Source organism: Chiloscyllium punctatum, chromosome 49 (genome assembly GCF_047496795.1).
Source record: "Chiloscyllium punctatum isolate Juve2018m chromosome 49, sChiPun1.3, whole genome shotgun sequence".
Lineage (NCBI taxonomy): Eukaryota > Metazoa > Chordata > Chondrichthyes > Orectolobiformes > Hemiscylliidae > Chiloscyllium > Chiloscyllium punctatum.
The window spans coordinates 25,300,859-25,319,279 of NC_092787.1; the positions used below are offsets into that span (position 1 = coordinate 25,300,859).

Sequence of the window (18,421 nt, forward strand, 5' to 3'; positions counted from 1 at the left end):
GTGTAGCATGTGGAGGTATCTTGGGCTTACTATATACCCAATCAAGCTTAGGGAGAACTTGATCAGCAGGTGAGTTACTCAGGCCCTGACCTACTCTTGTAGCTGTGGTATTTATAATGGCAGGCCCACTTGTGCTTTCGATCAATACCAACTCTCAGGATGTTAAGAGTGGAGAATTCGCCAGAAGGTCATCAGAGTTTGGAATTCTCTCCCCCAGCGAGCAATTGGATCACTGAATATAACCATAACAGAGTTTGATTGGAAAGGAAGTCAAGGGTCATGGGGGGGTGCGGGGGGTGGTTAGAAGGGGAAAGTGGGAGAGTTCAGTTAAGGTCACATCAGATCGACCATGAATTTATTGACTGGTAGAGTAGGCTCAAGGGGCCGAATGACCTACCACTGCTCTGATTTTGAATCTTCTGGGTGTTCAGCAATGATGTACCCACTAAATGTCAGGGGAATGTAGAGAAATAATGTATTTTTCAGAAAAATCTAGAACAAAAATATTTTCTGCATATCTTGACTGTTTGAGGGGAATCTCTCTGTTGGGTTTGTTTGGTAAGAGGCGGCTGAGATGTGGATCGGGCCCGGGTCCAAGAGTGGGGAGTGGTGAGGGAGCAGGATGAAAACAGAGGAAGGTAGCGAAGATGGAGTCCAACAACAAAGTTACCCTGGCAGGAAAGACTATCTCTTCAAGGCATGTTGGGATGGGATTGATGGGAGGGACAGGAGGTGTTAATAAGAGTTGGATGGGAGGAATGGACAGAATGGAAAGGGGGTGGCAACAGGGTGGGGTGAATGTGATGATAGAATTGGTTAAGTGTGACAAGGCGGTTGGGCAATTTATGAGATGCAACTTATTTTCCAAAGCTATTCTTTCCAAAATGAATATTCACTGCATTTGAATTAAAAGTTCTTACTACGCAAATTTAAAAATACCACCATTTTGATTATATAGTTGGAGAAGTTGTTATCCTACAGAGTCAAACTGTCATATACTATTGGACAAGCTAGTGCACAGTAGAAAGGGGTAGTTATGAATGTCCTATGATACATGGATCTGAACAAGGAAACACATGTTTTGTACAGATGTGTTTGAACACATGATCCCTGAAAATATTGAGCCTATTGTATGTAGACCTGCTTTCTCAATTTTGGCAAAACTCCCTCCCACTTTACACTCTCACATTCCAACAGTCCCTCTTCAGGAAGAGTTGAGGAGCAGCAACAAATGGTGGCCCAGCCGCTGAAGCACACATCCCCCGAATGAACTTTTGAAAAGATTCACTGACTAAATCAGTCACAAGAGCAGACTGTTGACTCTTTTAATTACAATAGCCGAGAGTGTGGTGCTGGAAAAGCACAGCAGGTCAGGCAGCATCCAAAGAGCAGGAGAATCGGCATTTCGGGCATAAGCCAACTCTCCTGCTCCTCGGACGCTGTGCTTTCCCAGCGCCACACCCTCGACTTTGATCTCCAGCATCTGCAGTCCTCACTTTTTCCTCCTTTTAGTTACTATAGGAAAGATATTATTAAGCTAGAGAGGGTTCAGAAGAGATTTACCAGGATGTTGCTGGGAATGAAAGGTTTGAGTTATAAAGAAAGGCTGGATAGGCTGGGACTTCTTTCACTGGAGTGTAGGAGGTTGAAAGGTGACCTTACAGAGGTTAATGAAATCTGGAGGGGTATAAATAGGGTTAGTGGTGGGTCTATTTTCCCTAGGATGGAGGCTTTTGAGATGGGAGGTGGGGGGCATATTTTTAAGGTGAGAGGAGAGAGGTTTAAAAAAGACATGAGGGCAGAATTTTTACACATAAAGTGGTTCACATGTAGAATGAACATACTGAGGGAGTGGTGGATGTGGGCGCAGTTACAATGTTAAAAGACGTTTTGGATAAGTACATGAATAGGAAAGGTTTGGAGGGATATGGGCCGGGAGCAGGCAGGTGGGACTAGTTTAGTTTGGGATTATGGATGGTGTGGTCTGATTGGACTGAAGGGTTTGTTTCCGTGCTGTATGACTCTTTGACTTAGTACCTGGATCTGTTATGCTTTATATTGCTTTATGCAGAATGAGAGGCTCTGATTCTGTTCAAGGCTTCGATGAATGAGCAACTAGAAATGCTGTATTTAAAATAGTAGCATCATAATAATGACAGTAATTTAATTGGAGAAGTTCTGCCGCTGTGCTGATATATATTCACAATATACACACATATGTGGTAATAAACACAGATGTGCTCTATAAGGAAGCTTGAACAAATGCAAGAGAAGTGGTGGTGATGCATTATTCAGCCAGAATGTTCTGGTGTGTTTTCTCTGTTTCTGTTTGTGTTTGTTGCTTGTGAGCCTGTTTACATTGTGTCACAAACCCTACACGAGGCAATAATGAACAAGTGGATGGAAGAGAGTGGAAAATTCCACCAGGTTCTACAGAGGTTGCATTCAGTAGCAGTCTCAAGCAAGTATTTGAATCAGCATGATTTCGATAGAAGAATATCCTCCAGAATATTCTCTGGGAAGTTCACACCGGGGAAACTCGGTTAGTGCCTGACAGAGGGAGTTAGCAAAGGAAGGTTATAGTTTCTCCACCTCCCTTGATTGATTGCTTAACCCATAAAAAGCCCCTTTGTGCTCATAATATTTTAGTGATGTTTCCCATTTCTTGCACACTTGCAACAATTTAATCACGATGTGGAGGTGTCCGAGGTTGGACTGGAGTCAATGAAGTTAAAAATCACACAACGCCAGCTAGCTACCTGATGAAGGAGCAGTGCTCCGAAAGCTAGTGCTTCCAAATAAACCTATTGGAGTAGAACTTGATGTTGTCTGATTTTTAACAATTTAATCAAGTCAGGTTTGTTACTGCAAATTGAATTGATTTAGCATCTCCAGTATAATGACCCAAGACATTTAACAGCAGCCTTATCAAACAGAATTCGACACAGAATGGAAGGTATTGAATAAAAGGCAAGACCCTTAAGGAGCATTTCTATACAGAGAGATTTTGAGGTGCAAGTGCAGAGCTCCCTGAAAGTGGCAAATCAAGTGGATAAGTTGGTAAAGAAGGTGTATTACACGCTTGCTTTTATTGGTCGGAGCATTGAGTATAAATGTTGGCAAGTCATGTTGTGGCTGTATGAAACTTTAGAGAGAGACCACATCTGGGATATTATGTACAGTTCTGGATCGCCACACTATGGGAAGGATGTGGAGGCTTTGGAGAGCCTTCAAAAGAGGTTTACCAGGACGTTAAAAAACCAAAAGAATGGCAGATGCTGCAAATCAGAAACACAATCAAATATTGCTGGAAAAACTCAGACTTAAGAAGAATCACTGGACCTGGAACATTAACTCTGATTTCTCTCCACACATGCTGTCAGACCTGCTGAGTTTTTCCATCAATTTCTGTTTTTGTTTCCCAGGATGTTGCCTGGAATGGAGTGTATTAGCTACAAGGAGAGGTTCGACAAATTTGGATTGTTTTCGCGAGAGGGTCAGAGGCCGAGGGGGTGACCTGACAGAAGTATGTAAAATTGAAAGAGATGAATAGGGTGGATAGTCAAGAGTCCTTTTCCCAGGGTGGAAATGCCAAGTATTATGGGGCGTAGCTTCAAAGTGAGGAGAGAAATTTTAAGGTAGATGTTCAAGTCAAGCTTTTTACGCAGAGTGTGGTGGGTGCCCGGAATGTGCTGTCTGATGAGGTGGCAGAGGCAGGTACAATAGCAACGTTTAAGAGGGATTCAGACAGACACATGAACAGGTCGGGAATAGAGGGGCCCAGACTATGTGCAGGCAGATGAAATTAGTTCAGAAAGGCATCATGGTCGGCACAGACATGGGAGACCAAACACCCTGTTCCTGCTTTATGTTGGAACTGCTTGAGTAAATTTTAGGAAGATGCATTAGGAGGAGTAGGACAGTCAACCCATCAAATCTGCTCTGTCTGTTAATAAAATTATTACTGACTTGATTATTCCACATTCCTGCCTACCCCCAGTGACCATTCACCGCTTGATAATTAAGAAACCTTTCGATCTCTCGCTTAAAAAATATTCAAAGGCTGTCCTTCCACCCCCTTCGTAGGAAGATGTTCCGAAGACATGCAACACTCTTTAAGAAAGGTAATTCTCATCTTTTATGTCATAAGCGGTCAGTTTTGTCAAGTCAGTAGATTCCAAGGAATGTCTTTGAGGAGGAGTGAGAGAGGCAGAGAAGCAGAAACGTTTGTGGAGATGATTAACACGCTGAAGACACAGCCCCTGGAGGTGGCTGGAAGGGGACGAGGGATGCATCAGAAGCCAGAAATGGGTGAGCACAGATCTTGAGCATTGTAGGGCTGGAGGAGAGCAGAAATCATGGAGGGGGTGTCGTGAACAGTCTCCTGTGATCTGACTCCTGCAGGTTTCACCTGATGTTGAAGACATCTGTCCTTTGTGGCACAAAACTGCACCAACAAAGAACAAAGAAAATTTACAGCCCAGGAACTGGTCCTTCGGCCCTTCAAGCCTGAGCCAATCCAAATATACTCTCTAAACCTGTCGGTCAATTCCTAAGCATCTGTATCCCCCTGCTCCCCACCTACTCATGCATCTGTCCAGATGCATCTTAAATGAATCTACCATGCCTGCCTGTACCACCTTTGCTAGCAACGCGTTCCAAACGCCCACCACCCTCTGTGTGAAGTACTTGCCATGTGTATCCCCTTAAACTTTCCACCTCTCACCCTGAAAGCATGACCTCTCGTTTTTGAATCCTTCACCCTGGGAAAAAGCTTGTCTCTATCCACCCTGTCTATACCAGTTCAAGAAGGTAGTTCACCACCACTTTCTCAAGGGGACAGGCAGCAACACTCACACCCCGCAAATGAATTTTTAAAAAAAAATCTATTGTTAGCAGCTTTGTATTCATGAAACAGTCATGCAACTTGTATGGGACCCATGTAGAAGTGAAAAGCATTGTAGTGAGGTATGGATAATAAGTGTTACTAATACCTATATACCAAGTATGTGAAAGACCTTTCAAAACGTGATTTTGAGGGATACAGTGAAAAGAAAACTCTCAGTCCTGGTGTTTTCTTCAAATGTTATTCAAGCAAATGTTTTGTCCGTGTTAGTTGGAAAACTCGTGCATATCAAATGGTCTGATCCTTTCTATCACATCATTCTCCCTTTTCCAGAGTGAGAGGATCATCTTTACCCTGTTTTTATTGTGAGTGAGATGGAATTGACTCTCAGACCTTGTAAACAGGCACAGATTGAAGTAACCTTGCAAACAAAAATCAAATATGATTATTTCATAAGGGTTTGCCATTTTTTTATTAAGTTTGTTTCATTTTTCAAAGGGTTTGAGGCTTTTTGAGCACTGGGTGCATGCACATTTTAAGTATCTCAGGGAGAAAATAATGCAAAATCCAGTCAGTTGACATCCTTCTCTTAGATTAGATTCCCTACAGTGTGGAAACAGGCCCTTCAGCCCAACAAGTCCTCACCGACCCGCCGAAGAGTAACCGACCCAGTCCCATTTCCCTCTGACTAATGCACTTAACACTACGGGCAGTTTAGCAAGGCCAATTCACCTGGCCTGCCCATCTTTGGACTGTGGGAGGAAACCGGAGCACCCGGAGGAGATGCACGCAGACACAGGGAGACTGTGCAAACTCCACACAGACAGTCGCCCGAGGCCAGAGTTGAACCTGGGACCCTGGCGCTGTGAGGCAGCAGTGCTAACCACTGAACCGCCATGCCGCCCCATTTTAAAAGACTGAGATGTTGTATAAATTGTTGTTCCCTTTTCTAAGCTTAGTTTCTTGTACTCCAGTCCTGATGAACACAAAAGCAAAATTTCAATTTTGTGTTTCATTTTCGTAATGTTAAAGAAGAGAAAATTGTGCAGATTGGAGGAGATGATGTAAATAATAAGAGGGTGATGGTGGAGGGTTATCTTTCTAGACTGGAGGCCTCTTACCAGTGGTGTTCCATTGGGTCCACTTTTGTTTGTCATTTATGCGAATGATTTAGATGAGATTATAGAAAGCTTGGTTAGCAAGTTTGCAGATGACACCAAAATTGGTGGGATAGTGAACAATGAAGAAGGTTACCTAAGATTACAAAGAGATCTTGATTAATTGGGTCAGTGGACTGAGGACTGTCCGATGAAGTTTAATTTGGATAAAAGAGTGATATTTTATTTTGGTAAAACAGTGAGGGCAAGGTAGTGTTGTACAACAGGGAGAGATCTAGGGGTTCAGGTACATAATTCTTTGAAGTTTGTGTCACAGGTAGACAGGGTGATTAAGAAGGCACTCAGCACGCTTGTCATCATTGCTCAGACCTTTGAGTAGAGGAGTTGGGGCATCATATTGAGGTTAGGTAGGACCTTGGTGAAGCCTCTTTTGGAATCTTGGGTCCAGTTCTGTTCTCCCTGTTTTACAAAGGATATGATTAAGCTGGATAGAGTTCAGAAAAGATTTACCAGATGTTGCCTGAGATAGAAGATTTGAGTTATAGAGAGGAGCTGAATAGACTGGGACTTTTTTCACTGAAGAATGGGAGGCTTATAAAATCATGAGGATTATAGGTAAGGTGAATGGCAAGTGTCTTTTCCCTAGGGTGGGATTTTTTAAGACTGGGGGCATATTTTTAAGATGAGAGGAGAAAGATTTTTAAAAGTTATGGGGCAACTTTTTCACACAGAGTACATCATGTGTAGGAGGAACTTCCTGAGGAAGTGGTGGATACAGGTACAGTTACAATATTTAAAAGACATTTGGATATTTACATGAATAGGAAAGGTTTGGAGGGATATAGGCCAAACACAGGCAGGTGGGACCAGTTTAGTTTGGGATTATGGTTGGCATGGACTGGTTAGACCGAAGGGTCTGTTTCAGTGCTGTACGACTCTGTGACACCAGCAACAGTAGAATACTAGCCTTATCACTGAGTGAGTATTTCGGAGGCCTAGCACTAACAAACCAGAGACACAAGATCAAATCTCACCATGGTAGCTGGGAGAATTTAAATTTAACTACTTAATCTAAATTTATTTAGAAATTATAAAATGCTAGTATTAGTAATGGTAACCAGAAAGCTACCAGATCACTTAGAAAGCCAGCTGTTCATGTCATTTTCTCGAGGGAAGGAAATCTGCTCTCCTAATCTGGCCTACATTCAACTCTGGACCCAGACCATTTGTAGTCAACTCATAACTGCCTTCAGAAATTTCCCGAAAACCAATCAGTTGTCAAGCAGTTGGGCAATTAGCAATGGACAATTCTTGTTTCTAACCCAATACAACTCCTTTGGAGAATCCTGGAGCAGTAGGCAGTGTAGGTCAGTGAGCACAAGAACAATGGATGACCTTGACGCGAGTGAGTGGCAGTTTCTTGGATGAGTTCAGCTTTGAGGAGAGTGGAAGTTGGGACAGTGGCCAGTCTTCCCTGCAACATCCCTATTCCCTGAACATATCAAAAAAAGGTCCAACTAGGCATGTTTCAGTGCTGTCAATGCTTCGTAACTCCTTGTAATTTATATTTATATCTAAATGTGATCACATACATTTTTGTAAAGAGCAGAATCTCTTCCTTTTGTTCTGTCACATTGTAGAATTCCTTATCTAGGCTCTGATACAGTCCGACTCCCTTATGGTACAGATTGTTATTTTGCTTGTTTGCTTTACTTTGTGTTCTCAAACTTTACTTTCTTGGTAATTGTTATCTCTCTTTAAGAAGAAAAGATTTTAATATTGTAATGCTAGGGTACTAAGGATATTTACTATTACTGATCCAAGCCTGTAAAATGGAATTCAGATACAGTTGACCTGTCACCTCGTTGAAAAGTTAAATTGGTTTGATGAGCTATCATTCTTTATTGTTGTCCCTTCTCCGTCTTATCCCCAATCCTGACCTTCCGATTCACTTCCCCAATACAGGGTGTTATTCCTCATTTCAGGACTTCACCAGAGCTGATGTTAACTTATCTCCTGGCCACCTTCCTCTTGAAACCTGAACTGATCCATAAATCTGCCACTTGGTCGCACCGAGTGCAGGTCCCTGTGACCACCAGCCTGCACTGGCTGCTAGTCCAGGGCTGTCAAGACAAATCAGGATTGGAAACGTTTACTCTGGTTTTCCCTCTCTCTTTGTCCACAGATGCTGCCAGACCTGTTAAGTTTCTCCAGCACTTCCTGTTTTTAATACAGATACCCAGCATTCATAGTATTTTGCTTTAATTTTGCTGTCTAAATGCTGATTGTTATTGCTATGTAGGTGTAGATTGAGGTCAGCTGGAGACTGACAATCCAGTGGCTAGGTGTAAGTATTTGCTCGGTATGTCTGGCTGATTGACAAAGGTTTATAAAACTGAAATGACCAAGAGTGCGTTGACTTTCTCCTGTTTTTATTCAATGGCTTGTTGCCCTCTGAAGAAAAGTAATGAGGAGATTAGACAGAAGTCATAGAGTTATAGAGATCTACAGTACAGAGAAAGGCCCCTTTGACCTATCGAGTCTGCGCTGGTCAGAAACAACCCACATACTATTCAAAACCCATTTCCCAGCACTCGGCCCAGAGCCCTGTCTGCCTTGACATTGCAAGTGCATGTCTAAATACTTTTCAAATGTGATCACGGTTTCTGTCTCTCCCATACTTAGAGCCAGTGGGGTCCAGATTCCCAGCATCCTCTGGGTGAACAGATTTTTCCTCACATCCCTCTAACCCTCCTACCCCTTTACCTTAAGTTCATGTCCCTCCGGTCATTGATTCCCTCCAGCAAAGGGAAACCTTTCTTCCTGTCTAGCCTGGTTATGTCTCTCATACAGCTCCAGGGACCCCGGTTCGATTCCACCCTCGAGCAACAACCTGTGTGGAGTTTGCACATTCTCCCCGTGTCTGCGTGGGTTTCCTCCGGGTGCTCCAGTTTCCTCCCACAGTCCAAAGACGTGCAGGTTAGGTGAATTGGCCATGCTAAATTGCCCATAGTGTTCAGGGACGTGTAGGTTAGATGCATTAGTCAGGGGTAAGCGTAGAGTAATAGGGTAAGGGAATGGATCTGGGTGGGTTACTCTTCAGTGGGTCAGCGTGGACTTGTTGGGCCCAAGGGCCTGCGTCCACACTGTAGGGATTCTATGATTCTGTACATTTCAATCATGTCTCCTCTTCAATACAGATATCCAGGATTCACAGTACTTTGCTTTAATTTTGCTGTATAAATGCAGATTGTTATTGCTATGTAGACGTAGACTGCGGTCAGCTGGAGACTGACAATCCAGTGGCTAGGTGTAAATATTTGATCAGTATCTCTCGTTCATTGACAAAGGTTTGTAAAACTGAAATGACAAAGAGACCAAGAGTGCGTTGACTTTCTCCTGTACTCTAAGGAGAACAACCCCAGTCTGTCTAACCTCTCTTCATCAACTCTCCAGCTCACCACAGGTCTGGATAGAAGAATTGCAGTTTCCAGTGACTGAAGAGTCAAAATGTTAGAGGTTTGTACACAAGCACCATGTTCAAACCAAGTCTAGATTTTTCAGCACACATCGAGAGTTTATTTGCACCATTACTCAGCCGAGCTTTCTTATTAATCGAGTTTAAATCCACCAGCCACTGTGCTCGGATTGGAACTCTCATCCTCAAAGTATTTGCCTGCGTCTCTGGGTTATTAGTCCAACAATGTTACCATGATCTTCTCCTTCCAGCCCTGCCCCTGCTTTGTTCGAATCGAATTCAGCCTAACACCCACAGCACAATGTACATATTCATAGAGCCTTTTAATATGGTTAAACATCTCGAGGTCCTTCACAGGGGAATTATCAAACACTGGATGATCGTTGTCATGTAAGACATATCTGAGCAAGTGGACCACAGCTTGGACAATGAGGTGAGTTTTTGATCAGCATCTTAAATGGGGGCAGAGAAAGGTATAGGGGGTACATTCTGGAACTTAGGACCTGGATAGTTTAAACCACCATCACAAAAGGAGGAACCAAGGAATTGGCAATGGGCAAGAGGCCAGAATTGGAAGAGCCAGGGAGGTCAATCACCAATGCCTCAATTTAAAAACTCTCAGGTTTGTGTTCCTTTTTGGACTCGGCCCTCCCTGTCACAGTGGCCATCACTGGCCCTCCATCCCGCTACCTTACTTATAGAATCATAAACTAGGACAGTACAGATGGAGGCTGCTCAGCCCATCAGGCCTGATATGTTGTGGAGCCATCCACTCCCGGTATTTCCTGCATATTGTTTCCTCTTCAAGTATTGATCCAGTTTTGACTGAAACTGTATCCATCATCTATAGACTTTGACTGAAACTGTATCCATTACCTATAGACTTTGACTGAAACTGTATCCATTACCTATAGACTTCGACTGAAACTGTATCCATCATCCTATAGACTTTGACTGAAACTCTATCCACTACCTATAGACTTCGACTGAAACTGTATCCATCATCCTATAGACTTCGACTGAAACTGTATCCACTACCTATAGACTTTGACTGAAACTGTATCCATCACCTATAGGCTTTGACTGAAACTATATCCATCATCCTATAGACTTTGACTGAAACTGTATCCATCATACTATAGACTTCGACTGAAACTGTATCCACTACCTATAGGCTTTGACTGAAACTGTATCCATCACCTATAGGCTTTGACTGAAACTATATCCATCATCCTATAGACTTTGACTGAAACTGTATCCATCATCCTATAGACTTTGACTGAAACTGTATCCATCACCTATAGGCTTTGACTGAAACTATATCCATCTTCCTATAGACTTTGACTGAAACTATATCCATCATCCTATAGACTTTGACTGAAACTGTATCCACTACCTATAGGCTTTGACTGAAACTGTATCCATCACCTATAGGCTTTGACTGAAACTATATCCATCATCCTATAGACTTTGACTGAAACTGTATCCATTACCTATAGGCTTTGACTGAAACTATATCCAACATCCTATAGGCTTTGACTGAAACTGTATCCATTACCTATAGGCTTCGATGGCAACTGTATCAATTACCCTATAGGCTTCAACTGCAACTGTGTCCATCATCCTATAGGCTTTGACTGAAATTGTATCCATTACCCTATAGGCTTTGATTGAAACTGTACCCATCCATCCTGTCAGGCAATGCATTTTAATCACTTGTATCATAATGAAATGTTTCTCCTCAGGCTATCTCTCGTGTTTTTGCCACTCGCTGTAAATCCTACCCTCAGGATTATTGACCCTTGGCCGGAACATTATTCTGTCCAAACCCTTTGTGATTTTGCACACCTCTGTCAAATCTCCTCTCAGCTTTGAGGCCGCAGTCCAGCTTCTTCAGAATCTCCATCTCACACTACTCGCTGATCCCTACAGCCATTCTAATCATTCTCTTCTGAACCTACTCCAAAGCTTTGGCTCCTTAAAATGTGGTGCTGGGAACTAGACCCAGTGCTTTCAGCCATTGTACTGAAGCAGGGACGAGTCTGGGCACATATTTGTGTAAGACGCGATGTCTAACTTGCATCTTGAACCTTCCTTCATAAAACAGCTCAAATTTGGAAGGTCAGCTGCAGTTTGGAGGCCAATGGCCCAACCTTGTTTGTGGGACTGGAAGGAAAGGATGTGTTTCATGCCCTGACTTTATTTCCTTTCGGCATGGGAATAGATAATACCGTCTCCATAGTGAGAGTGTCCCAGGCAGCACAATAACTTGCTTTCAGAGTCACAACAGTGCAGTGTTTGGTGGCACCCATTAAATGCCAGCCATTGTACTTTCAGAATCACAGCTCTGAAGACTTGGCTGGATTTGAAATGTAGCCAGCTCATGCCGCACTGGGAAGATTACAGTCCGTGCTTAGCGAATGTGCCCTCTCTCCATCTCGATAGCCAGATAATCGGTCTCATTCATGTTCTTTAGCTCAATCTACGTTGAGCAACACAGCCCAGCAATCCTGTGGGGAAACCAACCAACATCCCAGTGTGATCCCAGCAAGAGACCGCAGGGACTCCCAGGGAGGGGCATAAAGTGGAAACTGTGTAATTTTGGAAACATTGTAAAGTGGCCAACTTTGACTTATATTGCTCCCTTGAGGGTGCTCACTGGGAAATTTGACAAACCTTCTTGCAGTGTGGGTATTACTAGTTAAGCTAGTGTTTATTGTTCACTAGATCAGCCTGTGTGGTGAAGGTGCTTGATGATTTGATATGGAATGGTGTGGGCATTTACAGCACAGCAGCAGAACATTCATGACCTCGCAAGCCACTCAGTTATATCAAAGAAATTAAGCTGGGAGGCCCTTTCTTACTACCTTCATTCACTACTGCTTTCTCAATTAGAGGTGGGTAATAAATCCTGCTTTAGGCAGCAAAGCCCACATGAATGAATAAATAATTATCATTGATTTGACACAGCAGCAATATGATGACTCAGTGGTTAGCACTGCTGCCTCACAGCACCAAGACCCGGGTTCGATTCCACCCTTGGATGACTTTCTGCATGGAGTTTGCACCTTCTCCCCATGTCTGCATGGGTTTCCTCTGGGTGCTCCGGTTAGGTGGGCTGGCCATGCTAAATTGCCCATAGTGTCCGCGGGTGTGCAGGCTAGGGGTGTTGGTCTGAGTGGGATGCTCTTCAGAGGGACAGTGTGGACTTGATGGGCTGAATGGCCTGCTTCCACTATGTGGGAGGTCAATGAATGATGATGATGTGAGATTGGAAACAATGATATTCCCTTGTGTCTGGTGCCCTGCTCCTTCTAGCTGTTGGATGTTTCATTTTGGGAAATGCTACGCATCAGCCATGTTGAGGAGAGTGAATGTTTAGATGGCGAGTGACCTGCAGATTATTTGGGCTGCTTTATCCTTGATGATATCAACCTTATTGAAGGTTGTTGGAGCTGCATTTATCCAGACATGTGGGGAGTATTCCATGAAGCATATGAGATTCCTCGAGGACTTGATAGGATCGATACAGCAAGGTTGTTTCCCCTTGTGGGAGAGTCTAGGACCAGAGGGCATCATCTCTGAATAAAGTGGACTATTTAAAACAGAGATAAGGAGGGATTTCTTCTCTCTAGAGGGAGTGAATCTATGGAATTCTTTACTGCAGAGCGTTCTAGATGCTGGATTGTTAAGTATATTCAAAGCTGAGATAGACAATTTTTTAATCAGCAAAGGAATTGAGTGATGAGATTGTGGCATTGGTAGTCAAGGACAGTATTACAGTGATAGAAAGGATGTTTAAGGACTCGTCAACTGAAGTAGCATGCATTGAGATTAGAAACAGGAAAGCAGAGGTCACCCTGTTAGAAGTTTTCTATATGCCTCCAAATAGTTCCAGAGAGACCTAAGGGGCAACGTTTTCACTCAGAGGATGGTACATGTATGGACTGAGCTGCCAGAGGAAGTGGTGGAGGCTGGTACAATTACAACATTTAAAAGGCATCTGGATGGGTATATGAATAGGAAGGGTTTGGAGGGATATGGGCTGGGTGCTGGCAGGTGGGACTAGATTGGGTTGGGATATCTGGTCAGCATGGACAAGTTGGACTGAAGGATATGTTTCCTTGCTGAACATCTCTATAACTCTATGACTCTATATGGGGAAAAGACAGGAAAGTGTAGTTGAGGATTCTCACGATCTCACTGAAAGCGGAGCAAACTCAAGCTGAACGACCGACTTCTGCTCTGCCATCTAATAGTCTTATCACAATGTGGACTTGTGTCTTGTAGATGATGAAGAGCTGAGTGGAAATGCCTGGAGAATTTTGAAGGATGTTAATATTGGCTGATACATCCATCTCCAGTTTGGTAGCAATGCCTCCTAGCTGCAACCTTACTCACCCCAAATCCTGTTGAGCCATCTTCTGTTTGCTTATTAACATACATTGGCTCCTTGTCTGAGCAAATTGATTTCAAAATTCTCATCCCTATGTTCAAATCCCTCCAGCCTCACCCATCTCTATCTTTGTGACCTCCTAAACCTTCTGAGAATTCTCCATTTCTGGTCTCTTGACCATCCTCTGCTCCATTGTCAGCTGCTTTTCTTTTTGTAGTGATCATCCTAAATATTGGAATTTCTTTCCCAGAGTTGTCCATATCACCATCTTCATCAACTCCAACCTGGGGTTCAGTGTCAGAATTTGGTCTGCCAAGCGGTTGTGAAGCATGCGAGGATATGTTGGCTGTGTTGGAGGTGCCATATAAATGCAAGTCATTGTTGGTTAACTGCAGCCAGTTCAAAATACTTGAGCCATTCTTCATGGTGTTCTGGCACGCCCTCATTGTGTGGGCGTCATTTGAAACTTTCATTGCTGTTTTATAATCAGTCTTCCCTCCCCAATGTACAGAAAACAGGAGCAGAGTAGGCCATTTGGCCCTTCAACACCATTCTGCAATTCAATATGAACATGGCTGGTCATCCAACTCACTCCCCTGTCCCTGCTTTCTCCCCATACCCTTTGATCCCTTTAACCCTAAGAATTGTATCCAACTCCTTCTTGAAAACATTCAATGTTTTTGGTCACAACCACTTTCTGTGGCAGAGAGTTCCCCAGGCTCTTCAATCTCTGGGGGAAGAAATCTCTCCTCATGTCAGTCATAAGTGGCTTAACCTGTACCGTCAGACTGTGACCCTTGGTTCTGGACTCCCTGGTCATTGGGGACATCCTTCCTGTGTTTACTCTGTGTAGTTCTTGTTAGAATTGTATCAGTTTCTATGGGAGTCCTCCTTCATTTTTCTAAACTCCCAGTGAATATAATCCTAACTGATCCAGTCTGCCTCCATATGTCAGTGCTGCCATCCCATGAATCAGTTGCTAGTTATTGGCTGAATTTGTTGTACTGTGTTGCGCCCTGTAACCACAAATAATGCATTCAATCTCTGCATTCTTTGTCTCGTGAAAGCCAATATACAAGGCTTCCCTTTCAGTGCGCTCACTGACCTGAATTAACCTCAACATCAGGCTGCATCAAGTTGGCTGGATCTTGCCAGCTCCAACATTTAAAGATTCATTTTCTGAACAAGGTAGTAAGCAATACCCAGGAGAAAAAATATTGGACCTCAAAATAAGCATGTGCTTATTTAATTTTCTTCATATACTTATCCTTGTTAATTACATATTAAGATATTTGGGCATAACCAGCTCGATTGATGACCAAGTGTGACCCTGTTGAGAGTTCTTGCCCATAGTCCATGAATGGGCAGGACATGACTAGGACATGTCCAATGGCATACAGAAAAATTGTGGGGGCAGGGCAGATTACTTTATGATTAAACCTCCAGAAATATATTCCATGGGAGTTGGCAACCCTGAACTATCTCTTTACAGCTAAAGATGACATTGCTAGTCAAGACAGCAAGCGCAGGTTAATATCGTGGTTTCTTGGTGTTCTCTGTGTGATAATCCAGCAATAATGTATTGACACTTCTCTGGGCTTCAACTGGATGAGCTATTAAGAGAGGTTTAAGACTCTGAAGCTGTTTGGTTCTTTTTTTTTCCAGACGGAAAGCCAAGATGCCAGCATGAACCAAAGATCAGCGGCCAAGAGGAAGTTTCTGTGGCGAGTCAGACAAAAATGGAAACTGCTGGGTTTGTTTGAGATTGATCGAGATCATGAATTTTACGGGTTTACCTGTATGCTGAAGGAAGGGCTGACATCGGCTGTCCAAGTCTCCATCGACAATCCACATATGGTAAGGTCAACCAGTGTGCCAATTGGCCCCCACCCTCTCACTTAGTGAGTAGAGATGTATGATGGTTGCCTATTTTACACCAAATAAGATCCATTTATTATGCAAACAGTAATCAGGGTATGTTCACTCAGAAAGCAGTGTTTACTCACACAGCAATCCATTTTTAAATTCATTCATTTACAGGATGTGGGTGTCCCTGGCTAGGCCAGCATTTATTGCCCAACCGTAGTTGTCCAGAGGGCAGTGAAAACCCAACCGCATTGCTGTGGGTCTGGAGTCACATGTAGGCCAGACCAGGTAGGGACAGCAGTTTCCTTTCCGAAAGCTCATTACTGACCCAGATGGGTTTTTCCTGACAACCGACCATGGTGTTCAGAGCCTTAATCCCATACTTCCTATTGAATTCAAATTCAGACCTAGGGACCCAGGACATTATTTAGGTCTCTGGGTTAATCGTCTTGCGGTTATATAGCAGAATTTATTTCTGTCAAGGAAAGGGTGGCATGGTGGCTCAGTGGTTAGCACCAGGGACCCAGGTTCAATTCCAGCCTCGGATGACTGACTGTGGAGTTTGCAAACCCTCCCTGAGTCTGCACGGGTTTCCTCCTACAGTCCACAGTTGGGTCAATTGGCCAGTCTAAATTGTCTGATAGTGTCCAGGGGTGGACTAGCCAGGGGAAAGAAGCGTCTCAATGGACATCAGCAAACAATTCATGACCACGTTTGTAGCAATTTCTACCGACGAAAGCAGGGTTGTTCCTGCAGCAGTCTGCAATGTAGTGAGAGGGGGATTGTGTCCTAAGCCTGTGCATGGCATAAGTCCAAGTCCCATACATCAGTCTGGTTTCTAAGTGTGACTGAGATGAGTTGGAGCAGTTTCTTCAACTAGAAAGTGGTTAATCTGTGGAGTTCATTGCTGTGGAGGCCACGTCACTGAGTGAGTGTCTTTAAGACAGAAATAGGCAGATTCTTGATTGGTAAGGGGATCAAGGGTTATGAGGAGAAGGCAGGAGAATGGGGTTGAGAAATATATCAGCCACAATCAAATGACAGAGCAGACGTGATGGGCCAAATGGCCTAATTCTGCTCCTACATTTTATAGTCTTGTGAATTGACGGGGAAGTTACTGATTACCTCCACTTAGAATGGGACTTGATGTTATTTGTTGTAGACATAACAGAACAGTTCCTTTCTGAGATCAAATCTCAAATGCACCTCTCAGGAACTGAGGACTGTTATCTATCCAACTGCATCCTGTACGGTCCAGAAATTAAAGACTACTTTGACAGTGTTACCAGAAACCCTGTTGAAACATTGTTTAGCAGCATTTAAAAATCTCTGAATTCTCTTTAACTTGTTACCTGGGGAAGTTTTGGAGATGGGAGGGAAGACCGGTTGACCAACAGAAGAAAAACATCTGATTGGGTAAGGGAGAATCAGCTGATCTTCTGATTGGAAGGTGATTGGTGTTGAAACATATAAATTAGGAGCAGGAGTCAACCATTGAGCCCTTCAAGCCTGTTCTGCCATTCACTACAATCATGGCAATTCCTGTATCTCAATACCATATTCCCCCTCTTTCTCTCCATACCACTTGATTCTTTACAGAGATAATACTTTATCAGTTTATTTTTTGATTTGATTTATTGTTACATGTACCTAAATACAGTGAAAAGCCTTGTTTACGAGCAGTACAAGTCAATCATAGGAGCAAGGACATGCAGATCACAGGGTGCTTAGACAGAGTGAGGTATACAGGTAACACTGTACAGGAGGGGCATGAAGCTAGGTCAACATTAACAAGATCATTATTTGAAGTTAGGAAGCCCATTTATCAGTCTAATAATAGCAGGGAAAAAGTCGTTCTTAACCCTGTCCTTGAACGTTTTTTTGAATATACTCGGTGACCCAGTCTCCCTAGCCATTTGTGGTAGCAAATTTCATAGGTTGACCACCCTCTGAGGGAAGAAATGTTTCCTCATCTCAGTCCTTTCCCACATCCTTAGACTGTGACCTCCCCAGTTCTAGATTCCACAAACCATGGGGAAACATCCTCCCTGCATCTGGTCTGACCAGCCCTATTTGTCTTCAAAAGGCCAATGTCAGGGGTGTGGTGCGTGAGGTGGTTGGAAACAAGGTGGTCATGTGATGGGATTCCAGGAATGTGTCTGGCCAGTGGTGGTAACCGTGTCGATGGTGGGGATGAGGTAATTGGTGGCGGGCCAGTGATGTGACAATTCCATGAACAGATCCATCTGGAGTTGGCGAGTCCAAGAGAGAAGTCATGAACATCTCTCCCTGATGGGGTCCCTCCAGCCCCAGCACACATACTAAACCCAGCTCCATAGCAAAGGGCCTGGAATACCTTGCAGTGATTGAGCTGGTCATCTGCTGGACCGGCAAGTCGTTCAATTTTTTTAACAGGCAATTCAATGTTTCAATTTGCATCGTCACAAGAATGAACACTTGAATTTGCATTTGTTGGAATCCCAAATGTGTGTAAGTTAGTGGGGAGACCCATAGGCTGGTTATACCAGCCTGGAAACCAGTCTAAGGAAGTCCTTCATGAAGAGAGTTTCTGTTCAGTTAATGGAAATGTTCATCTTTTCTGAAGAAGTGTTCCACACAGATCAATGCCGTTTGGTTACATTGGGAAGGTGAGCAAAGTTAGGATGTTCTGTCATCCCACAAAAAAGTATAGTAATGTGGTGGTAATGTCTCTGGAC

At 43.4% G+C, this 18,421-nt stretch overlaps 1 protein-coding gene across 3 annotated transcripts in view; it reads left to right on the forward strand.

Annotated features, from left to right (window-relative positions):
* pip5kl1 (phosphatidylinositol-4-phosphate 5-kinase-like 1) overlaps positions 1-18,421 on the forward strand; it is an 84,273-nt gene that overhangs the window by 32,182 nt on the left and 33,670 nt on the right. For all 3 annotated transcript variants that reach the window (XM_072565928.1, XM_072565929.1, XM_072565927.1), the window contains exon 2: positions 15,504-15,695. In XM_072565928.1, coding sequence (XP_072422029.1) covers positions 15,525-15,695 — 171 coding nt within the window. In that variant the 5' untranslated portion in view covers positions 15,504-15,524. The remainder of the gene's footprint in view (positions 1-15,503; positions 15,696-18,421) is intronic.